General features: G+C 47.0%; 1 protein-coding gene and 1 non-coding gene across 2 annotated transcripts; one reads left to right on the forward strand and one right to left on the reverse strand.

Moving 5' to 3' along the window:
• Positions 1-221: 221 nt before the first annotated feature.
• ETHE1 (ETHE1 persulfide dioxygenase) lies at positions 222-18,044 on the reverse strand. Its single transcript, XM_036107328.2, has 7 exons — positions 17,885-18,044; positions 17,395-17,539; positions 17,138-17,286; positions 3,206-3,335; positions 1,099-1,188; positions 582-698; positions 222-416 (listed from the first exon to the last, which is right to left on the reverse strand). The coding sequence occupies exons 1-7, from the start codon at positions 17,963-17,965 to the stop codon at positions 364-366; spliced, it is 765 nt and encodes a 254-aa protein (XP_035963221.1). The 5' UTR covers positions 17,966-18,044; the 3' UTR covers positions 222-363.
• Positions 2,091-2,196, forward strand: LOC118545226 (U6 spliceosomal RNA). Its single transcript, XR_004922001.2, has one exon. It is a non-coding gene; the product is annotated as a U6 spliceosomal RNA (small nuclear RNA).
• Positions 18,045-20,770: the final 2,726 nt, after the last annotated feature.

The raw sequence follows: 20,770 nt of genomic DNA on the forward strand, positions 1-20,770 counted from the left end.
GTGGCTCCAACTCAAGATGGTATTCTAATCCAAGGAGGTGAGAAGCCCTGCCCCAGATAGGTTTGTTTCTGATCTTGTGAGTTAGAAAATGTCCTCCTTCCCTGCACCCTGCATCTTCACCCTGCTCTCTCCTCCCTGGCCTCTTCAGACCAGACACCTCAGATCAGAAAACCAACGGCTTCCCCCCAAAAAACAGACAGAAATAAGATTCAGAGCAAAAAAAAAATATATATATATATATTTTTTATTTAAGAAGCTCAGGGGCTGGTGAGGGAGGGGAAGAAGAGAGGCCTGGTGATGGCACCTCTCTCTATACCCCACCTAGTGCATTCTTAACAGAAATGAGCACCTGACAAAGCCGGGTCAGGAAGGGGGAGTCTGGATCCCACAGCGCATGTTAGCTGGAACAGCAAAGTCTGAAAGGAAAAAACCGGGGGTGAACCTAAGGGGCCCTAGCAGACCCCCTCATGCCCCATTGGGGGCCCAGAAATCCGAGGAGCCCTTCTTCTTTGGGAAACATAATTCTGGCCCTGAGCCCCCTCCTCCCTCAGACCCAGGAGTCCCGGCCCCCAACTGCTCACCTATCTGCTGAGGCTTGGGCAAGTTCAGGTTGTCCATGACCTTGACAAACTCCTCACAGCTGAGGGTGAGCCGCGGGTTCAAAGTCCGCTCCTCCTCCACGGTGGACACCGTGAGCCCTAGCGGCCAAGGGAGGAGAGGAAAGTCAACCCGGCAAGTGCCTGGGGCCTCCTAGGACTACATTTCCCAGGAGGCTTAGGGTGCATCTCGGGCCTGGGACTAACAGGCTCTTCCCAGAATGTTACCAAGATCGCCTGCTCTCCTCGACCGGCACTATGGGAAATGTAGTTTCCCACGTTCCCTAAGCTCTCTAAGGCAGTTCCAGGAAAACGCATGCCCTCCGGAATTCTAGGAGTCTTGTTTCTACATCCACACTCAGCACACCTAAGCACTTGATCTTTTTGGCCAGAGAAATTTCTGGGAATTGTGGTCTCCATGCCCCACATGGACTACAGCAGTTTGGTACTCCCTCTCAAATGGACAGTTATATGTCCCACACCTCCTCCAGGAAGCCCTCACCGCGGTAATCATGAGCAGGGTAGATCAGACAGTCTCCTGGAAGCGTGAAGATCTTTTCGTGGACTGAGTGGTACAAGGTCTTAGCACAGCCTGGGAAGGGAAAGCTCAGAGGTGAGTAAATCAACAGGAGAGAAGCCTTCTAGCCCCTTTCCTCAAGAAAGGGTGGGAGGATAAAATCAAGTAGCTAAACCCTCTTCCTCATTTCCTGCCACTACCCCTTTGTCTAGGCACAGAAAGAGAGGGAAGGGCATTGTAGGCAGATGGAACAGCAAATGCAAAGAATTGAGGAATGGTGAGAAATTCACCATGGTGGTAAATAAGGTTGGGATGAGATCCTGAAGCACCAAGGAGCTGTGCCCTCAGCCTGGGGATGCCAAGAAAGGGTTCTGGGCTGGGAGGCTGGACTAGAAGGTAAGAAACCGAAGACATGAGGCCAAAGAAGAAAACGGGCCCATGGTTCCAACATCAAGCTCTGAGTCCTAAATTAGGACAGGGGCAAACCTCTCTGGACCTCCCTTCCCACAGTGAAACTCCTGAATCTAACTGCCCCCTCCCAGCTAAACTCCTGAATCAAACTACACACCCCTCCCCCTGCCACACCTCCAGCACCTAAACTCCTTACGTTCAGGTTTAAAAATATGTCCACAGTGGGGGACACCTGGGGGGCTCAGTCGGTTAAGCTTCCAACTCTTGGTTTTGGCTCAGGTCATGATATCGGGTCATGGGATCGAGCCCCCCCCCCCCCCCCCGCCAGGCTCCCTGCTCAGGGCAGAGTTGGCTTGTCCGTCTCCCTCTGCTCCTCTCCCCACTTGCACACACACACTCTCTCTCTCCCTCTCTCAAATAAATAAATAAAATCTTAAAAAAAAAAAAAGTCCACAGGGTGCCCGGCTGGCTCTCTTGGTAGCGCATGCGCCTCTTGTAAGTTTGAGCTCCACAATGGGTGTAGAGATTACTTAAAAATATAATATTTAAAAAATAATAATTAAAAGTGCTCACTTCAGCAGCACCAAACTAAAATTAGAACAATACAGAGAAGATTTAGCATGGCCCCTGCACAAGGATGACATGCAAATTCGTGACGCGTTCCACATTAAAAATAAATAAATAAATAAATAAAAATTTTAAAAATTAAAAAAAAAAAAAAAGTCCACAAACTCACTGACACTTTTCTGTTCAAAACGTGACAATTCTCCTCACCTTGGCTTAGTGGTCTGGACTAAGTGACTTGCAACTAATAAATAGCATATTGCGGAAATGACAGAGTTTAACTTCTAAGACTAGGTCATTCAAAAAAAAAATTCGGGGCACCTGGGTGGCTGAGTAGGTTAAGCATCTGCCTTCGGCTCAGATCATGATTCCAGGGTCCTGGGATTGAGTCCCGCATCGGGCTCCCTACTCAGCGGGGAGTCTGCTTCTCTCTCCCTCTGATGCTCCCCTGCCCCCCTGCTTGTTCTCTCTCTCTCTCTCTCAAATAAATAAAAATCTTTAATAAAAAAATTAGGGCTTCTGTCTGCTTGTCCGTCTGTCTCTCTCTGACCATTCCCTTTGGGAGAATCCAGCTGCTGTGTCAGGAAGACAAAGTAGCCCCGTGGGGAGGTCCATGTGGTAAGGAACTGAGGCCTCCTGCCACCAATCAGAGCCAGATTGCCAGCCATGTGAGTGAGGCACCTTGGCAGCAGAACCCCCGGTCCCGGTCAAGCCTTCAGACGACTGCAGCCCAGGCTCTAGCTTGACTGTACTCCCAGGAGTGACGCTGAACCACCCAGCGAAGCTGCTTCCAGAGTCCTGAATCTCATAAACTATGTGAGATAGTGTCAATCATTGCTTTAAGTCATTAAGTTCTGGGGTAATTTGTTTCACAGCAATAGATAATGAATACACCTTTGCATCTAACTGTCTCCCAACAAGGTAAACCGCCGAACTGCCCCGCAGTAGCTAACCCATGAATCTAACTCTCCCTCACTCTAGCAGCTAAACTTCTTCAATCTAATCCTGACCCCCTAACAGTCTAACACCTGTTCATTCATTTTTGCAACAGGTACTTAAAACCCTGGCGCACACATAACCGTACGAAGATCTCAGGCTAGGGAAAAGGGCCTGTGACCTTGCTGGAAGTCCGTCCGCCCACACCCTCGGATGAGCAGGGCATCTCCAGTGAAGGCCATGCTGTGGTCATTCAGAACAAAGGTGACACAGCCCGGGGTGTGGCCGGGGCTCGCCCGGGTCTCCAAGGCCTGGTAGGGAAGGAGAATACAGACAGTTACCAATAAGCCAAGGGCCCTGGCCTCATGATGAAATTGGCCTGAGAAGCCCCCATCTCACCCCAGGGTCACATCTAGCTAGGGTGTTTTTTTTTTTTTTATTAAAAAATTAAGTTTGGGGCGCCTGGTGACTCAGTCAGTTAAGCGGCTGCCTTCGGCTCAGGTCATGGTCCCAGGGTCCTGGGATCGAATCCTGCCTAGGGCTCCCTGCTCAGCAGGGAGTCTGCTTCTCCCTCTCTGGCTCCCCCTGCTTGTGCTTTCTCTCTCTCTGTCAAATAAATAAATAAAATTTAAGGGCGCCTGGGTGGCTCAGTTGGTTAAGCGACTGCCTTCGGCTCAGGTCATGATCCTGGAGTCCCTGGATCGAGTCCCGCATCAGGCTCCCTGCCGAGCAGGGAGCCTGCTTCTCCCTCTGACCCTCCCCCCTCTCACGTGCTCTCTCTCTCTCATTCTCTCTGTCTCAAATAAATAAATAAAATCTTTAAAAAAATAAAAAATAAAAAATAAAATAAAATTTAAATTAAAAAAATTAAGTTAGATTCCCAGACTCAAACCTTGTACCAGGGTAAACTCCCAATGAATCTAAACACTTAAAGCAAGAAAATAAAACCATAAAACTGTGACGACAACAAAAATACAAATGAATATATATGATCGCTGGTTAGGGAGGAGCATTCAAATGTGATCCCAAAAGTTGTAAATCATTACAAAAAAGATCAATGGTTTGACTTTAAATAAATCTGAAGTTTCTGAACGGCAACAACACTATAAACAAAATTGAAAGGGAACCAACTGGCTGGCAAAATGTATTTATGACATATATGCACCACGTGGTGGTCAGTATACTTCCTATACAAACAGATCTCCAAATCAGTAAGAAAAAGATAAGCACACTAATATAAATATGGAATACCAAACAGTCATTTAAAAGTATGTTATTGTGGGGCGCCTGGGTGGCTCAGTTGTTAAGCGTCTGCCTTCGGCTCAGGTCATGATCCCAGGGTCCCGGGATCAAGCCCCTGCATCGGGCTCCCTGCTCTGCGGGAAGCCTGCTTCTCCCTCTCCCACTCCCCCTGCTTGTGTTCCCTCTCTCGCTGTGCCTCTCTCTGTCAAATAAATAAATAAAATCTTAAAAAAAAAGAAAAATAAAAGTATGTTATTGAAATGAAATTTGATGATGCTGTACACAAATATTTAATGACATGAAAAGATATTTACTATCTGGTAAGTGCTAAAAGCCGATTACAAAGCAATTGTACAGTGTCTTCTTTTAAAAAAGTTTCTTCGTTCACTCAAAACATTTATTTTTTCTTTAGGCTTTGCCTACATTACCCTTTTTTTAAACAGAAAGCATCTCATTTTATAATTAAAAATAGAACACAAGATTCAGGATAAACTAAAGATCTAAACATTTAAAAAGCAGAAGAAATCTAAAAGGAAATATATAAGGATATATATAACCTAATATAAGGAGATATGTGTGTGTGTGTGTGTGTGTGTGTAATCTTGCTTCCCTGAACTGGGTGTGGGGATTTACATAATGAGGATTTCCTGGGTGGGCATTTTTGCCCACGTTTTTAAGGTTTTTCTAAGCATGATATTAAATTTAGGGGTGCCTGGGTGGCTCAGTCGATTGAGCATCGGCCTTTGGCTTGAGTTATGACGCCAGGGTCTTGGGATCGAGCCCCACATTGGGCTCCCTGTTCGGCAGGGAGTCTGCTTCTCCCTCTGCCTGCCACTCCCCCTGCTTCTGCTCTCTCTCTGTCTCTTTCTCTGTCAAATAAATGAATAAAATCTTTAAAAAAAAGCATGATATTAAATTCAGAGGACATAAGGAAAAACAGTGACAGGGATGACCACATAGTTTAACTTCATTATAGAAAAGGACAAAATAAGAGTTAAAAGACAAAAAACTCAAGAGACAGTAGTAGCAGCATGTATAAGAAAGTATTATAAAGTATGAATAGCCATCATATATAAACAGCTCCTAAGCATCAATAAGAACTCCCAAAAGAAAAATGCGCAAAAGGAAAAAAACAGGCAAATCATGGAAGAGGAAACAATTAGTCAAAAACCATCTGAAGGGGCGCCTGGGTGGCTCAGATGGTTGGGCGTCTGCCTTCAGCTCAGGTCATGATCCCAGGGTCCTGGGATCGAGCCCCACGTTGGGCTCCTGGCTCAGCGGGGAGTCTGCTTCTCCCTCTCCCTCTGCTTCTCCCACTGCTCATGCTCTCTCTCTATATATATCTCTGTGTCTCACATGAATAAATAAAATCTTTAAAAAAAAAAAACAAACATCTGAAACGATGTTTGATCTCCCTTTTAGGGAGAAAGGGAGAGAGATTTAAATTTTTCACCTACCAGATTGACAACTGTTAGAGTTGCTCAGGGTGTCTGAGGCAAGCCCACGTTTCCTGGGATGCAGGTACGACTCACTGTAGTCATTTTATTTATTTATTTTTTTTAAGATTTTATTTATTTATTTGAGAGAGAGAATGAGAGAGAGCACATAAGAGGGGGGAGGGTCAGAGGGAGAAGCAGACTCCCTGCCGAGCAGGGAGCCCGATGCGGGACTCGATCCAGGGACTCCAGGATCATGACCTGAGCCGAAGGCAGTCGCTTAACCAACTGAGCCACCCAGGCGCCCTCACTGTAGCCATTTTAGAGGGCAAGTTTGCAGTGTCTACCAATACCTCAAATGTGGACTCTCTGACCCCCCACAGCTACTGCTACGACTCTGGACTCTGCCGTTAAGAACTTCTGACATGTGGGCAAAAATGCCCACCCAGGAAATCCTCATTATGTAAATCCCCACACCCACTTCAGGGAAGCAATTGTCATGGAAAAAAAAAAATTGTTACCCTCATGATCTAACAACCACTTATAAGATTAGTTGCCACTCACACAGCGCTCCTCCCACCAATTAGCATCCTGGTCCAGGTCAGTCATCTGCTGATTATAGAAGGATACCATGTGCAGATCCTGCGTCCACACCTAGCATCCATTCTGCCCTTCCCCACTCCGGGTCTCTGGTTTGGTTCAGGGCATCAGTGTGCCCAGCGAAGCACTTCCTTACCCTCCATGGTAGCCTGGGTGGCTTCTGACCCGGTTCTCTGGCCACTGAGATCTCAGTATGTCTCCTGAAAATGTCTGGGAAAGCTTTTCCCTTCCTGATAACGTTTTGGTGGCCCAGGATGATCTTTCACTTTTTGTCTGTTTCCATACTCTCTGAATTTTTTTTTTAAACAGAAAGCATGGGTGTCTTTCGAACTAAATATTGTGGATGGATAGTCAGGAGTAATATTCAAAACAGTCAATCACAGTTACAGCAACGGGTACCGACCAATCAGAAGGACGTCAGCTATAAACAACCAGTACATTTAGACAGTATGTATACGGTACAGTTGAAGTATACGTATGGTATATGTAACTGTGTATATGTATAAATTGGACAAAATTTTGCCAGGCTCTCTTCTGAGTGCTCGACATGACTGAACTCATCCAGTCCACACACATCCTTATGAGGTAGGTACCATTCCTGTTCCCATTCTATAGACGAGGACACTGAGGCACAGAATAAGAATAGGAATGAGCAAACTATAACTATACGTGGAAGTATGGATGGATGTCACAGATAAGACAAAAGCAAAAAGAAAAAAAGGATGCTAGACACGGAAGGGCAGAGAGGCGTGGAATGGAATAGAATGGAATGGTGGGGGAGGAGATGTGGGATGAAGCGGGAAATCTCAGGGTGCCTGGTACACAGGAAGGGGAAGTGGTATTTCATGTGTGGAGGTTTCAGTTATGAATCCAGATGTACAATATCTATCTCTTGGAGAGGGCGCATGGACTAGGAGTTAAGAATAGCCTTTGGAGCCAGGTGACATGGGTTCTAAATTTGCCTCTGCTATTTATTACTAGCTGTGTGGCCTTGGACAAGTCACTTCACCTCTCTGTTCCTGAGCTTCTCTGCTCATTTGTAAAATGGGGATAATAACTGTTCCCACCTCATAGGGCTATTATAAATATTAAGTTACTGGAGCACCTGAGTGGCTCAGTTGGTTAAGCGTCTGCCTTCAGCTCAGATCATGATCCCAGGACCCAACGTGGGCCCTGCTCAGCGGGGAGCCTGCTTCTCCCTCTCCCTCTGCCCCTCCCCCTGCTTGTACTCTCTCTCTCTCATAAATAAAATCTTTAACAAAAAAATATTAAGTTACTTTGAGTATGTAAAGCACTTAGAAAAATGCCCAGCACACAATAATCACTAATCAAAGTAACATAATAATAATGTTTTAAAATTTGGTGTTTTTTTAAGATTCTATTTATTTATTTGACAGAGAGAGAGAGCACAAGCAGGGGGAGCAGTAGAGGGAGAAGTAGGCTCCCCGCTGAGCAGGGAGTCCAACTCGTGGCTTGATCCCAGGACCCCGGATCATGAACTGAGCCGAAGGCAGCCGCTTAACTGACTGAGTCACCCACGCGCCCAATTAGTGTTCTAAAATTTGTAAAAACACTGATCTAGTTGGAATCACAAGGCCTCCTGGGTCCAAATCCCGACTTGGCAGGGTGCCTGGGTGGCTCGGTCAGTCGTGTCTGACTCTTGGTTTCGGCTCAGGTCATGATCTCATGGTCTGCTTGGGACTCTCTCTCACTCTCCCTCTGCCCTTCCCCCACCCCCAGTCTCTCTCTCTCTCTCTCTCTCTCTCTCAAATAAATAAATAAATCTTTAAAAAAAATCCCAGGGCGCCTGGGTGGCTCAGTCATTAAGTGACTGCCTTCAGCTCAGGTCATGATCCCAGGGTCCTGGGATCGAGCCCCACTTCGGGCTCCCTGCTCTGCGGGAAGCCTGCTTCTCCCTCTCCCGCTCCCCCTGCTTGTGTTCCTGCTCTTGCTATCTCTCTCTGTCAAATAAATAAATAAAATCTTTTAAAAATAAATAAATAAATTAATTAATTAAATAAAATAAAAAAAATCCCGACTTGGCCATTTTCTCAGTGTAATTTTGGGCAAGTCACTTTTCCTCTCTATACATCCTTCTTTGTAAAATGAGAAAAATATTTCTGATCTATGTGGTTATGAAGGTTTAATGAGATCTGTTTGTCAGAGAAGACGCAGTGGAGGCCCAAGGGCCAGACTAAGCCAGAGAAATGTTTTGTTTGGCCCACTCAGGAGTTATGAGAAGTCTGAATTTGTAGTCTACCCTTAAAAAGTGGAAGATTTCTCAAAAATGTATATTTGAAGCTTCTATTTAAAAAAAAAAAAGGTTTGGCAGTAGACAGATTACATTCTTTTTTTTTTTTTATTAAAGCTTATTTATTTAAGTAATCTCTACACCCAACATGGGGTCCAAACCATGACCCCAAGATCAAGAGTCCCGCGCTCCTCCAACTGAGCCAGCCAGGCACCCTGACAGACTACATTCCTAAACATGAATAATCAACTTGAATTGTGCAGTGGGTGTCCTCCATAAATGGAACATGCACCCCAACATTTGCCACAAGCCCCACCACTCCCTGCAGCAATATTTGATTGTGAAAATCCTTCTAGACAAACACTGATAAAAAACACTTACAGAGCTCAGCACAATGCCTGGCAAGAAGCAAACCCTCAAAGCTTGTTAACTATTGTTAAATTATCATCATTATTATTAACCAATTCAAAATACATACAATCTACTTCAGTTGATAGCAAAGAAAAGAGTAGGCTGAATGACACCATGAGAAAACAACCAGACACACCCAGAAGCGGGACGTCTTACAATAGACTAGAAACTTCAAAAGTCAATGTCATGGTGCAGAAAGGGTATGAAACTGTTCTAGATTTAGAGACTAAATAGACCTAACAGCTGAACGGATTGTATGAACCTCAACTGGGTCCTGGTTCCTAAAAACCACCATAAAAATGATTCCTGGGCACCTGGGGCAATTTGAACTTGGGCTGGATTTAAGAATTATTTCAGGGGCACCTGGGTGGCTCAGTGGTTAAGCGTCTGCCTTCGGCTCAGGTCATGATCCCAGGGTTCTGGGATCAAGCCCCGCATTGGGCTCCCTGCTCGGCGGGAAGCCTGCTTCTCCCTCTCCCACTCCCCCTGCTTGTGTTCCCTCTCTTGTTGTGTCTCTCTCTGTCAAATAAATAAATAAAATCTTAAAAAAAAAAAAAAAAGAATTATTTCAGAATTATCATATATTTTCTGTGATGAAGATTTTGCAAAAGAATTGTTCTCGAAGTACAGTTGAGGGAACCCTGAGGGTCTGCAAGGTGAAAACTATTTTATTGTTCTCGAAGTACAGTTGAGGGAACCCTGAGGGTCTGCAAGGTGAAAACTATTTTCATGATAGTAGGAAGAACTCTTCTGCCCTTCTTACTCTCATTCGCCCGTTTGGTGGCGTTTTCCAGAAGCTCCATGACTGGTGATGATGTCATTTGCTCTGCCAGCAGATGGAGTACTTGAATATTCTTGTGTTTTAAAAAGAGAGTCTTGGTTTTAACTTCTAATGCAGTAAATTTTTTTTTTCAAGATTTTATTTTTTATTTATTTATTTGAGAGAGAAAGAATGAGAGACAGCATGAGAGGGAGGAGGGTCAGAGGTAGAAGCTGACTCCCTGCCGAGCAGCGAGCCTGATGCGGGACTCGATCCTATGACTCCAGGATCATGACCTGAGCTGAAGGCAGTCGCTTAACCAACTGAGCCACCCAGGCACTCCCTAATGCAGTAAATTTTTTTTGGCATCTCTGAATAGAAAGGTTTTATTTATTTTTACTGAGCTGTAATTGACATACAGCTAGTAAGTAAATATTGATAGCTGGAACCCACATAAATAAAAGCTTTGAGGGCCCTCCTGTAACTTTTAAGAGGGCACGGAGTTCTGAGACCAAAAGGTTTGAGTTGGAGAACCTCTGCTACCGGAGAACATTGTTACTCTCAGGAGAAGTCGTTAGGGTCGACATATCTGTAATGCAGCTTTTTAGTGGTAAGAGAGGAAAACAGTATATACACACAGAGAGAAATAAAGCAAATGTAGCAAAAATGTCAGCAACTGGGGGCGCCTGGGGGGCTCAGTCGATTAGACCTCTGCCTTCGGCTCAGGTCTTGATCCCAGGGTCTTGGGATTGAGCCCCCACATTCCACTCAGCTCCCTGCTCAGAGGGGAGCCTGCTTCTTCCTCTGCCCCTCCCCCCTGCTTGTGCGCAAACACACACTCTGTCTTTCTCAAATAAATAAATAAATAAATAAAAGCTTTTTAAAAAATGTCAACAGGACGCCTGGGTGGTTCAGTGGGTTAAGCGTCTGCCTTCGGCTCAGGTCATGATCCCGGGGTCCTGGGATCGAGCCCCGCATCGGGCTCCCTGCTCAGCTGGGAGCCTGCTTCTCCCTCTGCCTGCCACTCCCCCTGCTTGTGCACTCTCTCTCTGCCAAATAAATAAAATCTTTTTAAAAATAATTAATTATTTAATCAAAAACTGTCAGCAACTCATGACCTTTAGGTGAAGGGTATGGAGGTGTTAACTGTCCCATTATTTCAATTTACTATAGATATTAGAATGTTAATAAAAGGTTGTGGGGGGAGCGCCTAATATCTGGACCTCACGCAGCAGCCTCCACCGGTCCTGAAACTGGTTGAAACATCTCAGCCGCAGAACAGTCTGCAGGGATTCTGTGGAGGCTGACTAACCTCACATTCTTCCAACAAATTCCTTTTTCCCTTCCATGGTGCTTCAAATACGTGACACAGCTCAGCAGCTGTCCCCTTCACCTGTTTCCAGGGGCAGCGGCACCTTCTCCAACTGCTTCGCATCAGCTAGAGGCAACGCGAAAGGGGTCTGCGCACGCGCACTCGCCACGCAAGGCCCACGGCCCACACTGCCCCCTGGTGGCAAGCAGAGGCGGGCCATCTATTCCATTTGGTCCCAAGTTCACTCCTCCGCTCCATTATTCAAAAGCACCTAACCTTGGACCAGCCACTGTTTCTGTGCACTCTAAGCTCGAAAACCCAAAGTGTCTTTTTCCATTGCGGCTAAACAGTCTGAACCTCCGTCAGCTAAACCTTCCTTTCTTTTTTTTTTTTTTTTTTTCCAAAGATTTTATTTATTTATTTGAGAGAGAGAGAATGAGAGAGAGCACATGAGAGGGGATAGGGTCAGAGGGCAAAGCAGACTCCCTGCCGAGCAGGGAGCCCGATGCGGGACTCGATCCAGGGACTCCAGGATCATGACCTGAGCCGAAGGCAGTCGCTTAACCAACTGAGCCACCCAGGCGCCCAACCTTCCTTTCTTTTGTGAAAGAAAACGACATTAGTTGTTCTAACGTTCAGGGGACAGTGTACTGATGTCTATAACTTGAGGATGCAACAAAAAATAAGATAGGTGATGGATGGATACGTGTATGCTGTGTTTGAGATTCATTGAGATTTCAATGTTGAAATCTTTTCAACTTTTCTGTATGCTTGACATTTTTTATAAAATGTTGCGAGGAGGGAAGATTTGTTGCACAATTCAAATAATTAGTTCCAGGGGCGCCTGGGTGGCTCAGTCCATTAAGAGGCAGACTCCTGATTTCCGCTCAGGTCATGATCTCAGGAATCTGCTTGTCTCCCTCTCCTAATGCCCCTCCCCCTGCTTCTCTCAAATAAATAAATAAATAAATCTTTTAAAAAAACAATTAGTTCCTGGGACGCCTGAGTGGCTCACTCGGTTAAGCGGCTGCCTTCGGCTCAGGTCATGATCCCCGGATCCTGGGATTGAGTCCTGAATCTGGCTCCTTGCTCAGCGGGGAGCCTGCTTCTCCCTCTACCTCTGCCTGCCGCTCCCCCTGCTTGTGCTCTCTCTCTCTCTGACAAATTAATTAATTAATTAAGAAAATAATAATTAGCTCCAAATAGAAGGAAGCACTGAAATTCCCACCTGGACCACATGAGAATCACCTATGAGCTTTTATTTTATTTTATTTTTTAAAAGATTTTAAGTCATCTCTACACCCAAGGTGAGGCTCGAACTTATAACCTCAAGATGGAGAGTCCCATGCTCCACTGACTGAGCCAGCCAAGCGCGCCCCACCTGTGAGCTTTTAAAATAGACTGATTCCCTGTGTCTGCCCCGAACAATGAAATCAGAATCTCTAAAGTGGGATCTGGGGGCTCCGTATCTGGCAGCGTTCTAAATTAACATACTTAACAGGCAAGACTAACTTTCCGAATCTGCCACTCCTCACTGGAGATAAAATGTTCAAATCTCATTGCTCATTAAAACAGAAAATGCACTGTATAATGAAACCATCCAAATCTGGCCCGCTGTGAGTGTAAAATACAACCAGCTCAAAAAACTGGCAAGTTCTACTAAAGTTAAGCATAGGTCAGTCCTCTGACCCAGAAAGTCCATTCCATGGAATTGAGAGTAAGGTCCACCAAGAGATTTGCATAAGAGCCTTCATAACAGCATTTTTCTTAATAGCCCCAAACTGGAATCACCGATCAAAAGGAAAAATGGATAAATTTTCATAAATTCACACAAACAAATGCTCCCCAGCAGCATTATTCACAAATAGCTCCAAACTGGCACCAACTCTCAAAAGGAGAATGGACGAATTAACATAAATTCACACAATAAAATGCTCTCCATCAGGGGTTGGCAAACCACCGCTGGTACACCTAATTTGGCCTGCGGTCTGCTTTTGTACGGCCTGAGGGTCACGAGTGGTTTTTAAGTGGTTTTTAAGTTTTTTCACGGTTGAAAAAAAAAAATCAAAATGAGAATTACTGAAATTAACACTTCAGAGGCCAGAATTCGAGTTCTATTGGAGCACAGCCATGCTTATTCATTTATGCATTGTCTCTGACTGCTTTCACACCAACAGGGACCATATGGCCTGCAAAAGCAAAAATATTTACTGTCTGGTCCTTTACAGAACAAGTTTGCCAATCTCTGTGATAGAGCAACAGAAGGAAAGAACTGCAACTATACACAACATGATGTGGAGTGAAAGAAGCCAGAACACAAAAGAGCCCATATGGTATGAGTTCTGTTTATGAGGTCCAGAACACGTAGAACTAATCTATGATTAAATAAATTGGAAGAGGGGCCCCTGGCTGGCTCAGTCAGTAGAGCATGTGACTCTTGATCTCAGGGTTGTGGGTTCAAGCCCCCTGTTGGGCATGGGACCGACTTTAAAAAAAAAAAAGTAGGGGCGCCTGGGTGGCTCAGATGGTTAAGCGTCTGCCTCCGGCTCAGGTCATGATCCCAGGGTCCTGGGATCGAGTCCCGCATCGGGCTCCCTGCTAGGCGGGGAGCCTGCTTCTCCCTCTGCCTCTGCCTCTCTCTCTCTCTCTGACTCTCATGAATAAATAAATAAAACATTAAAAAAAAAAAAGTTGCTAAGATTGCAAATCTTCAAAGTCCTTATCATAAGAAAAAAAAAGAAAAATTTTAAAATAAGTAAGTCGGAAGCTGGTTTCTTGATGGGGGTGTCAGTGGCCAGGAAGAGGGACAAGGAGGCCTTCTGGGGTGATGACTATGCTCTGTATTTGGATCTCGGCGGTGGATACTCAGGTGTAAACATATGTAAAAATTTAACAAGCGGCGCACATACAATATGCGCACTTTCTACTATATAACATGCATGTTACAAGTCAATTTTTTTAAACTGGGGGGGAGAAAATGAGGGAGAAGAAGTGTGACCATCTCTAAAGGTTTATAAAGAACTCAGATGAAAACCACATGAAACATCGAATAATCATAAAGACAGATGCTAACAAGTGTTGGAAAGGATGTGGAGAAACTGGGACTTTCTTTTTTTTTTTTTTAAAGATTTATTTATTTATTTGAGAGAGAGGGGTGGGGAGGGGCAGAGGGAGAGAGAGAATCCTGAAGCAGACTCCCCGCTGAACACGGAGCCTGACACAGGACTCGATCCCAGGACCCTGAGATCACAACCTGAGCCTAAATCAAGAGTCCGCCGACTAACTGACTGAGCCACCCAGGTGCCTGGAAATTAGGCCTTTCATACGCTGCCCGTGGGAATGTAAAATGGTGTGGCCACTTTGGATAATAGTTGGTCAGTTCCTCCAACTGTTTTTTTTTTTTTTAAGATTTTATTTATTTGAGAGAGAGAGGGAGAGAGAAAGAGAGAGCATGAGCAGGAGGAGGGGCAGAGGGAGAAGCAGACTTCCTGCTGAGCAGGGAGCCCCATGTACGGCTTGATCCCAGGACCCTGGGATCATGACCTGAGCCAAAGGCAGACACTTAACCGACTGAGCCACCCAGGCACCCGCCTCCAACTGTTTTTTTTTTTTTAAAGATTTTATTTATTTATTTGATAGAGACACAGCGAGAGAGGGAACACAAGCAGGGGGAGTGGGAGAGGGAGAAGCAGGCCTCCCGCCGAGCAGGGAGCCCGATGCGGGGCTCCATCCCAGGACCCTGGGATCATGACCTGAGCCGAAGGCAGACGCTTAACGACTGAGCCACCCAGGCGCCCCCCTCCAACTGTTTTATAGGTAAGCTCCACACCCACCATGGAGCCCCACATGGGGCTTGAACTCACAACCCTGAGATCAAGACCAAAACTGAAATCAAGAGTCGGACACTTGGGGCGCCTGGGTGGCTCAGTCGTTAAGCGTCTGCCTTCAGCTCAGGTCATGATCTCAGGGTCCTGGGATGGAGCCCCGCATCGGGCTCCCTGCTCCGCAGGAGGCCTGCTTCTCCCTCTCCCACTCCCCCTGCTTGTGTTCCCTCTCTCGCTGTGTCTCTCTCTGTCAAATAAATAAATAAAATCTTTAAAAAAAAAAAAAAAGAGTCGGACACTTACCCGACTGAGTCACCCAGGCACCCCAGTTCCTCTAACTGTTAAACACAGAGTTATTATTGATCCAGCAATTCCATCCTATATAGATATCCAAGAGAAATGAAAAACAGCCACACAAAAAAAACTTGTACGTGAATATTTATAGCAGTATTATTCATAATAGCCAAAAAATGGCAGGAACGGAAATGTCTATCGGCTGACGGATGAATGAATTAATGAGGTATATTCACACAGTGGAATATTACTCAGCCATAGAAGGCATGAAACACTGACACACGCTACAACAAGGATGAACCTTGAACACTTATGGTCAGTGACAGAAGCCAGTCACAAAAGACCACATAATATAGGATTCCATTTCTATGAAACACCCAGAATAGGCAAAACCTGTAGAGAAAGTAGATTTGTGAATTGCCTAAGGCTGTCAGAGCGAGAGGGGAGGGGGCTGGGGTGACAGCGAAGGAGAATGCAGGGTTTCTTTCGGAAGTGATGGAGATATTCTACAATTCCCTGTGGTGATGGATGGACTCAACTCTGAATATACTAAGTCACTGAACTGTACACTTCAAATGGATGAACCGGACGGTTCGTGAATGATATCAATTAAGTCGTTTGAAAAAAACCAGACACTGGGGCGCCCAGGTGGCTCAGTTGGTTAAGCGACTGCCTTCGACTCAGGTCATGATCCCGGAGTCCCGAGATCGAGTCCCGCATCGGGCTCCCTGCTCAGCGGGGGGTCTGCTTCTCCCTCTGACCCTCTTCCCTCTTGCGCTGTCTCTCATTCTCTCTCTCAAATAAATAAATAAAATCTTTAAAAAAACAAAACAAAACAAAACCAGACACTGAAGCTAAATCTGCCACAGCTACACCCTTCGACATTCATTCAAACATCGCTCATCCAATCTAACAAAGGGCTCATCTTGACCCGAAACCCCAACCATTTTTCACCCTTCTAAGCCTGCTCAAACTCAATAAATGCTTGTTAGCACCTCACACTCATGGACAGTGTACATAAAGGTGCAATGCACTTTTTTACCTGCTTCCAAAAAAGGGCTTGAAATAAAGAGGCTGCCACCATTGTAGCTCAACCCTCTGATCCCACACACAGCTCTCATTTCCTCTAAATGCTCTGACTCAGATAAACTGTCCCCATTTAGCAAAATCCTCTAAGCTGGAGGTCAAGTCCCCCCTCTATCACTTGCCCATTCTGTCCCCAAAGTCAGCCAGACTCTCCGTAGCTTTAGCAAGTCTCATCAGAGAAAAACCTGACCAGCTGTTTCTCCTCCCTCTGAGGGCAACCCCCCCCCCCAACACCCTCTCCACCCCGATCTATTGCTCTGGGTTGAACTCCTGGCTGGAAACCTGCTGACCTTGGCCTGTGACAAAGACCAGAGAGGAGGTAGGAAACTTCAGGCCCTTCCTGTGTGAGGCAACAGCCCCACCAAGGGTGAGGCCAGCAGGCACAGAAGGGTGAACATGTAAGGAGGCGCTGACTCGCAGGTGCCTACCCTGCCTTTGCATGACCCTGAGAGTGAGTGCCTCCTTAAATGTTGCACCCTAGGCGCCTTGCTCGCCTCACCCTAGTCCTAGCTCTGGGCAAGGGGATGCTCCTTCCTCCAGCAGTGGCTCTAGAAGACTGAGCTGGGTCTCTCCTTCAGCCCTGGCCTCAGATTTCTAGCCCTCAATCAACTTTTATGGAGATGCCAGGCCAAAGGAGCTGCCCCAAGGCTATAGGAAACTCCACAAATGCTGTTGACTTAGGGGCCTGGCCAGAGACACACCTGCCCAGAGCCTCTTGCCCCAGTGCCCCACCTGGGTTTATGGCGCCCTCCTCCCCGAGACAAACTCAGGGATCAGGAGCCCAGGTCAGAGTTCCCTCCTACCCCGGGGCTCAGGAGCCCACGCCCTCAGCCCCCTCTTTCCTTGAGTCCAAGAAGTCCAGGCCACCACCCTCTCGGGACCCAGCATCCAACTCACGAAGCGCCCGAAGTGGATGGAGTCTCCATCCTCAATGTGCAAGTCAGCCTGGGCTCCACTAAGGCGGGAGATGACAGACTGGCAGCCGGGGAGTAGGGACCGGAGCAGCCCTGAGCCCGTAATGTGGTCCGCGTGGCAGTGGGTATTCACTGGGAGAGAGAGGAGGGCCAGGTCCGGGAGGGCACAGAGAGGACGCAGGATTCCCAGCCCCCAGCCCCCTCCTCCCCCAGACCCAGGGGTTCGGCCTCCACACTGACCAGCATACAGCAGTCGCAGCCCCAGTTCCTTGACCAGCTGGGCATCCCGAGGCGCTGTCTCCAGAACCGGGTCGATCAGAATGGCCTCACGGGACTCTCTGTCACCCAGGAGGTACGTGTAGGTGCAGCTCTTGGGCTCAAACATCTGGGAAGGGGGCGTGGGACAGGTGAGAGCGAAGAACGAGACTCCCACTCACTGGGGCCCCAAGAGTCCGAGCCTCGCTCGATTCTCTTCCTAAGATCCAGAAACAGAAAACCCAGACCTTTCTTCCCCCTTGGTGTCAGGAATCTGTTCCATCTGAAACAACGAGTCCCAACTTCCAAATACCCCCCAAATCAGGGTCTCCAGCAACCTCTTCCGTAAAGGACTCAGCAGTCCTGCTCCAAACCCAGGGGATCCAGGATCTCTCCGCTTTAAAGGACCCCGGGGTCCCGCCCCTGCCGCCGCCCAGCGCCCAGTAGTCCCGCTGCGGGCCCAGCCTCCTCGCACCTGCCGTAGGAGGATGGGGACTCCAGAGCCGCTGCGCTGGCTGAGCTGCCTCCCGGCGACCCTCAGTGTGGTCCCCGCCATCGCGCCCGCGGCCGGGTGGGGACTGAGCCGACGCCAAGCGCGGGCGGAAGCCGGGTGGCCCCGGGCTGACCTAGGAGGGGCGGGGCGGGGCGGGGGCGGGGCCCGCCTTAAAGGGGCCGCGGGCGCTGGGGGCTCACGGCGGTCAGGCGGAGAGAATACGGAGACCGAGAAGGCATTGAGACCCGGAGAAACGGCGAACAGGGAGACACTCAAAAGGCTCAAAAGGCGAGGGAGAGACACTGGGACAAGCACAGACAGGGAGAGAACTAAAAACCCAACAAGAGGCCCCAATACACTGATAGCGGGACTCCTAACGTATTCCTAGTGGTTTTTATCAGGAGAGAGACCCAGAGAGCCACGCAGAGACAAGGGAGATGCTTAGAGACTTGAGAGAGACTTGGACTCCGAGATACCAAGAAGAGAGACCTGGAAAGACTTTCAGAGATTCATGGAGAGATATAGAGTTGAAATGGGATGTCCATCAAAGAAATATGGTCAGAAGGATACACTTGGAAATTCTAGACGATTACGATAGGAGGAGATGTTGGGACATTAGAGTAAGGAGAAATGAGCAGAAAGAGGGAGAGAATCTCTCAGAGAGGAGAGAAACAGACAGAAAGGAAAGTTCAAAGTCAAGGAGATAATATTGCTCATTTATTTTTTTATTTTTTAAAAGATTTTATTTATTGGGAAGCCTGGGTGGCTCAGTCGTTAAGCGTCTGCCTTCGGCTCAGGTCATGATCCCAGGGTCCTGGGATCGAGTCCCACATGGGGCTCCCTGCTCAGCAGGAAGCCTGCTTCTCCCTCTCCCACTCCCCCTGCTTGTGTTCCCTCTCTCGCTGTGTCTCCCTCTGTCAAATAAATAAAATCTTTAAAAAAGTGGGAGACTTTTTTCCTTCCCTCATTGGGAAGATCTAATAAGTTCAGACATGTAAAGAGTCCGGGACAGCAGGTGGCACAGAACAAGCTCTCGACAGGAGCTGGCTATCATTCTGCCCTCACCGTCCTTGACTCCTTCCTCCTCTGTTACCTCCTCCCCCTTCATCACTAGGCCCCGTTAACCTCTCCAATCAGTCCACTTCTCCGCCATCACTCCCTCAGCCTCAGTCAAGAAGCAGCAAAGCATACATGCAAATGGCATGGATTCCAGGGCCTGGCTGCGGGAGTTCAAATCCTGACCCTGCTACCTCCAGGCTGTGTGAGTCCCCCCCTTGTGCCTCATTTTCTTCTTCCGAACAGTGGGAATAATGGTAGCGCCTCCTCTTAAAAAGTTGCTGCCAGGATGAAATCAAAGAATGTATACAAAGCGCCCAAGACAGTTTCAGGTATATAAAAAGTGCTAAATAAATGCTGGGAATGAATTGTGTCATTAATATATAGCAGCCACCTCACTGGGCTTCTGGCTTCCGCTCTGCCTCCCTACAATCTATTTTATGCAGTAACCAGAGCGAGCCTTTTAAAATATCAATGACAAAGAGACTGAAGAATCACAGAAAACAAACACAGCGTGTGGATCTTGTTTAGGTCCCGATGGAGATACACCAAGTGTAATAAGAAAAAGATATTTATGGGATAAGATGTCTGGCATATAGCTTCAAAATCATCTGGGAGGATTGGTGGGAGAAATGAAACATCGGCCATGAGTAGGAAATTGTTGATTCTGGTGCCGCTGGTATTAATGCAGAGAACAATTCTGTTCTCTCACAGTTTCTGTATGTTCGAGAGAAAACATTGTTCAGGAAAGGAAAAACAAGATATACATGGGACTATGGGGGAAATGTGATAATGTAAAGAAACAACCCCAAAGTTTGAAAGTTTGGTAATGATACTTTGGGTTGTGTTTAAAAGATAGAAAGTCCTTATTTTTTAGAGACACACACTGAACTGTTTCTGGATGAAATGTGTGGAATTTGCTTCAAGGACCTTAAGGGGCAAGGGGATGATGGAATAAGATTGGTCATGATGAAGCTGGGTGATGGGCTGGTGAGGGGCTGATTATACTCTTCCTCTTCCTCTCCTTTTGGTTATGTTTGAAATTTTCCATAACCTAAAAAAAAAGAGTATATGAAAACCCAGACTCATTCATGTCACTTCCCATATTAAAAACCCTCCCTTGGTTTCCCACTCAGCTAGGCCTCTTTCTAACTCCTTGACCTCAAGTTCTCCATGGTTCCCATCAACGTATCTTCCCATCACAGAGAGTTTCTGGCTGTTAATTCTTTCCAGCATTTATTTGATAGAGTTATTGGACACTGACTATGTGCTAAGCTCTGTCCTGGACAGAGTGATAAACAAGACAGACAGGTTGTTCATCTTAACAGAGCACATAGTCTAGAGGACACGTATGCTGTGTTATGTGCATACAAGGGAGATGCGACAACAGAGTAATGCAGGGAAGGGGGCTCCACAAGCTAGGGTGGACAGGGGAGGCCTTCTGCTGTGGTAATATTTGAAAGGAGATCAGACGGGGGAGTCAGACAAGCAATTTGATGGAGGAATGACCTTGGGGGGACAGAGGGAACCGCTAGTGCAAAGGCCCTGGAGTAGGATGGACCATGGCATATACCAGCACTGGGAAGGAAGGTGAGTTTGGAGCATCGAGGTAGGAAAGATTCCCAGGGGCGCCTGGGTGGCTCAGTCCTTAAGCGTCTGCCTTCCGCTCAGGTCATGATCCCAGGATCCTGGGATCGAGCCCCGCATCGGGCTCCCTGCTCCGCAGGAAGCCTGCTTCTCTCTCTCCCACTCCCCCTGCTTGTGTTCCCTCTCTCGCTGTGTCTCTCTCTGTCAAATAAATAAATAAAAATC

The sequence above is a fragment of the Halichoerus grypus genome, chromosome 15 (assembly GCF_964656455.1).
Source record: "Halichoerus grypus chromosome 15, mHalGry1.hap1.1, whole genome shotgun sequence".
NCBI classification, from domain to species: Eukaryota; Metazoa; Chordata; class Mammalia; order Carnivora; family Phocidae; genus Halichoerus; species Halichoerus grypus.

Coding starts and splice junctions, on each gene's coding strand:
- ETHE1 (XM_036107328.2), bottom strand. CDS start 17,965: ATGGCGGGGACCACACTGAGGGTCGCCGGGAGGCAGCTCAGCCAGCGC. Junction 17,287..17,394: donor GCTGCGACTGCTGTATGCTG/GTCAGTGTGGAG, acceptor TCTCTCTCCCAG/TGAATACCCACTGCCACGCG. Junction 699..1,098: donor CCCTGCTCATGATTACCGCG/GTGAGGGCTTCC, acceptor CTTGGCCGCTAG/GGCTCACGGTGTCCACCGTG.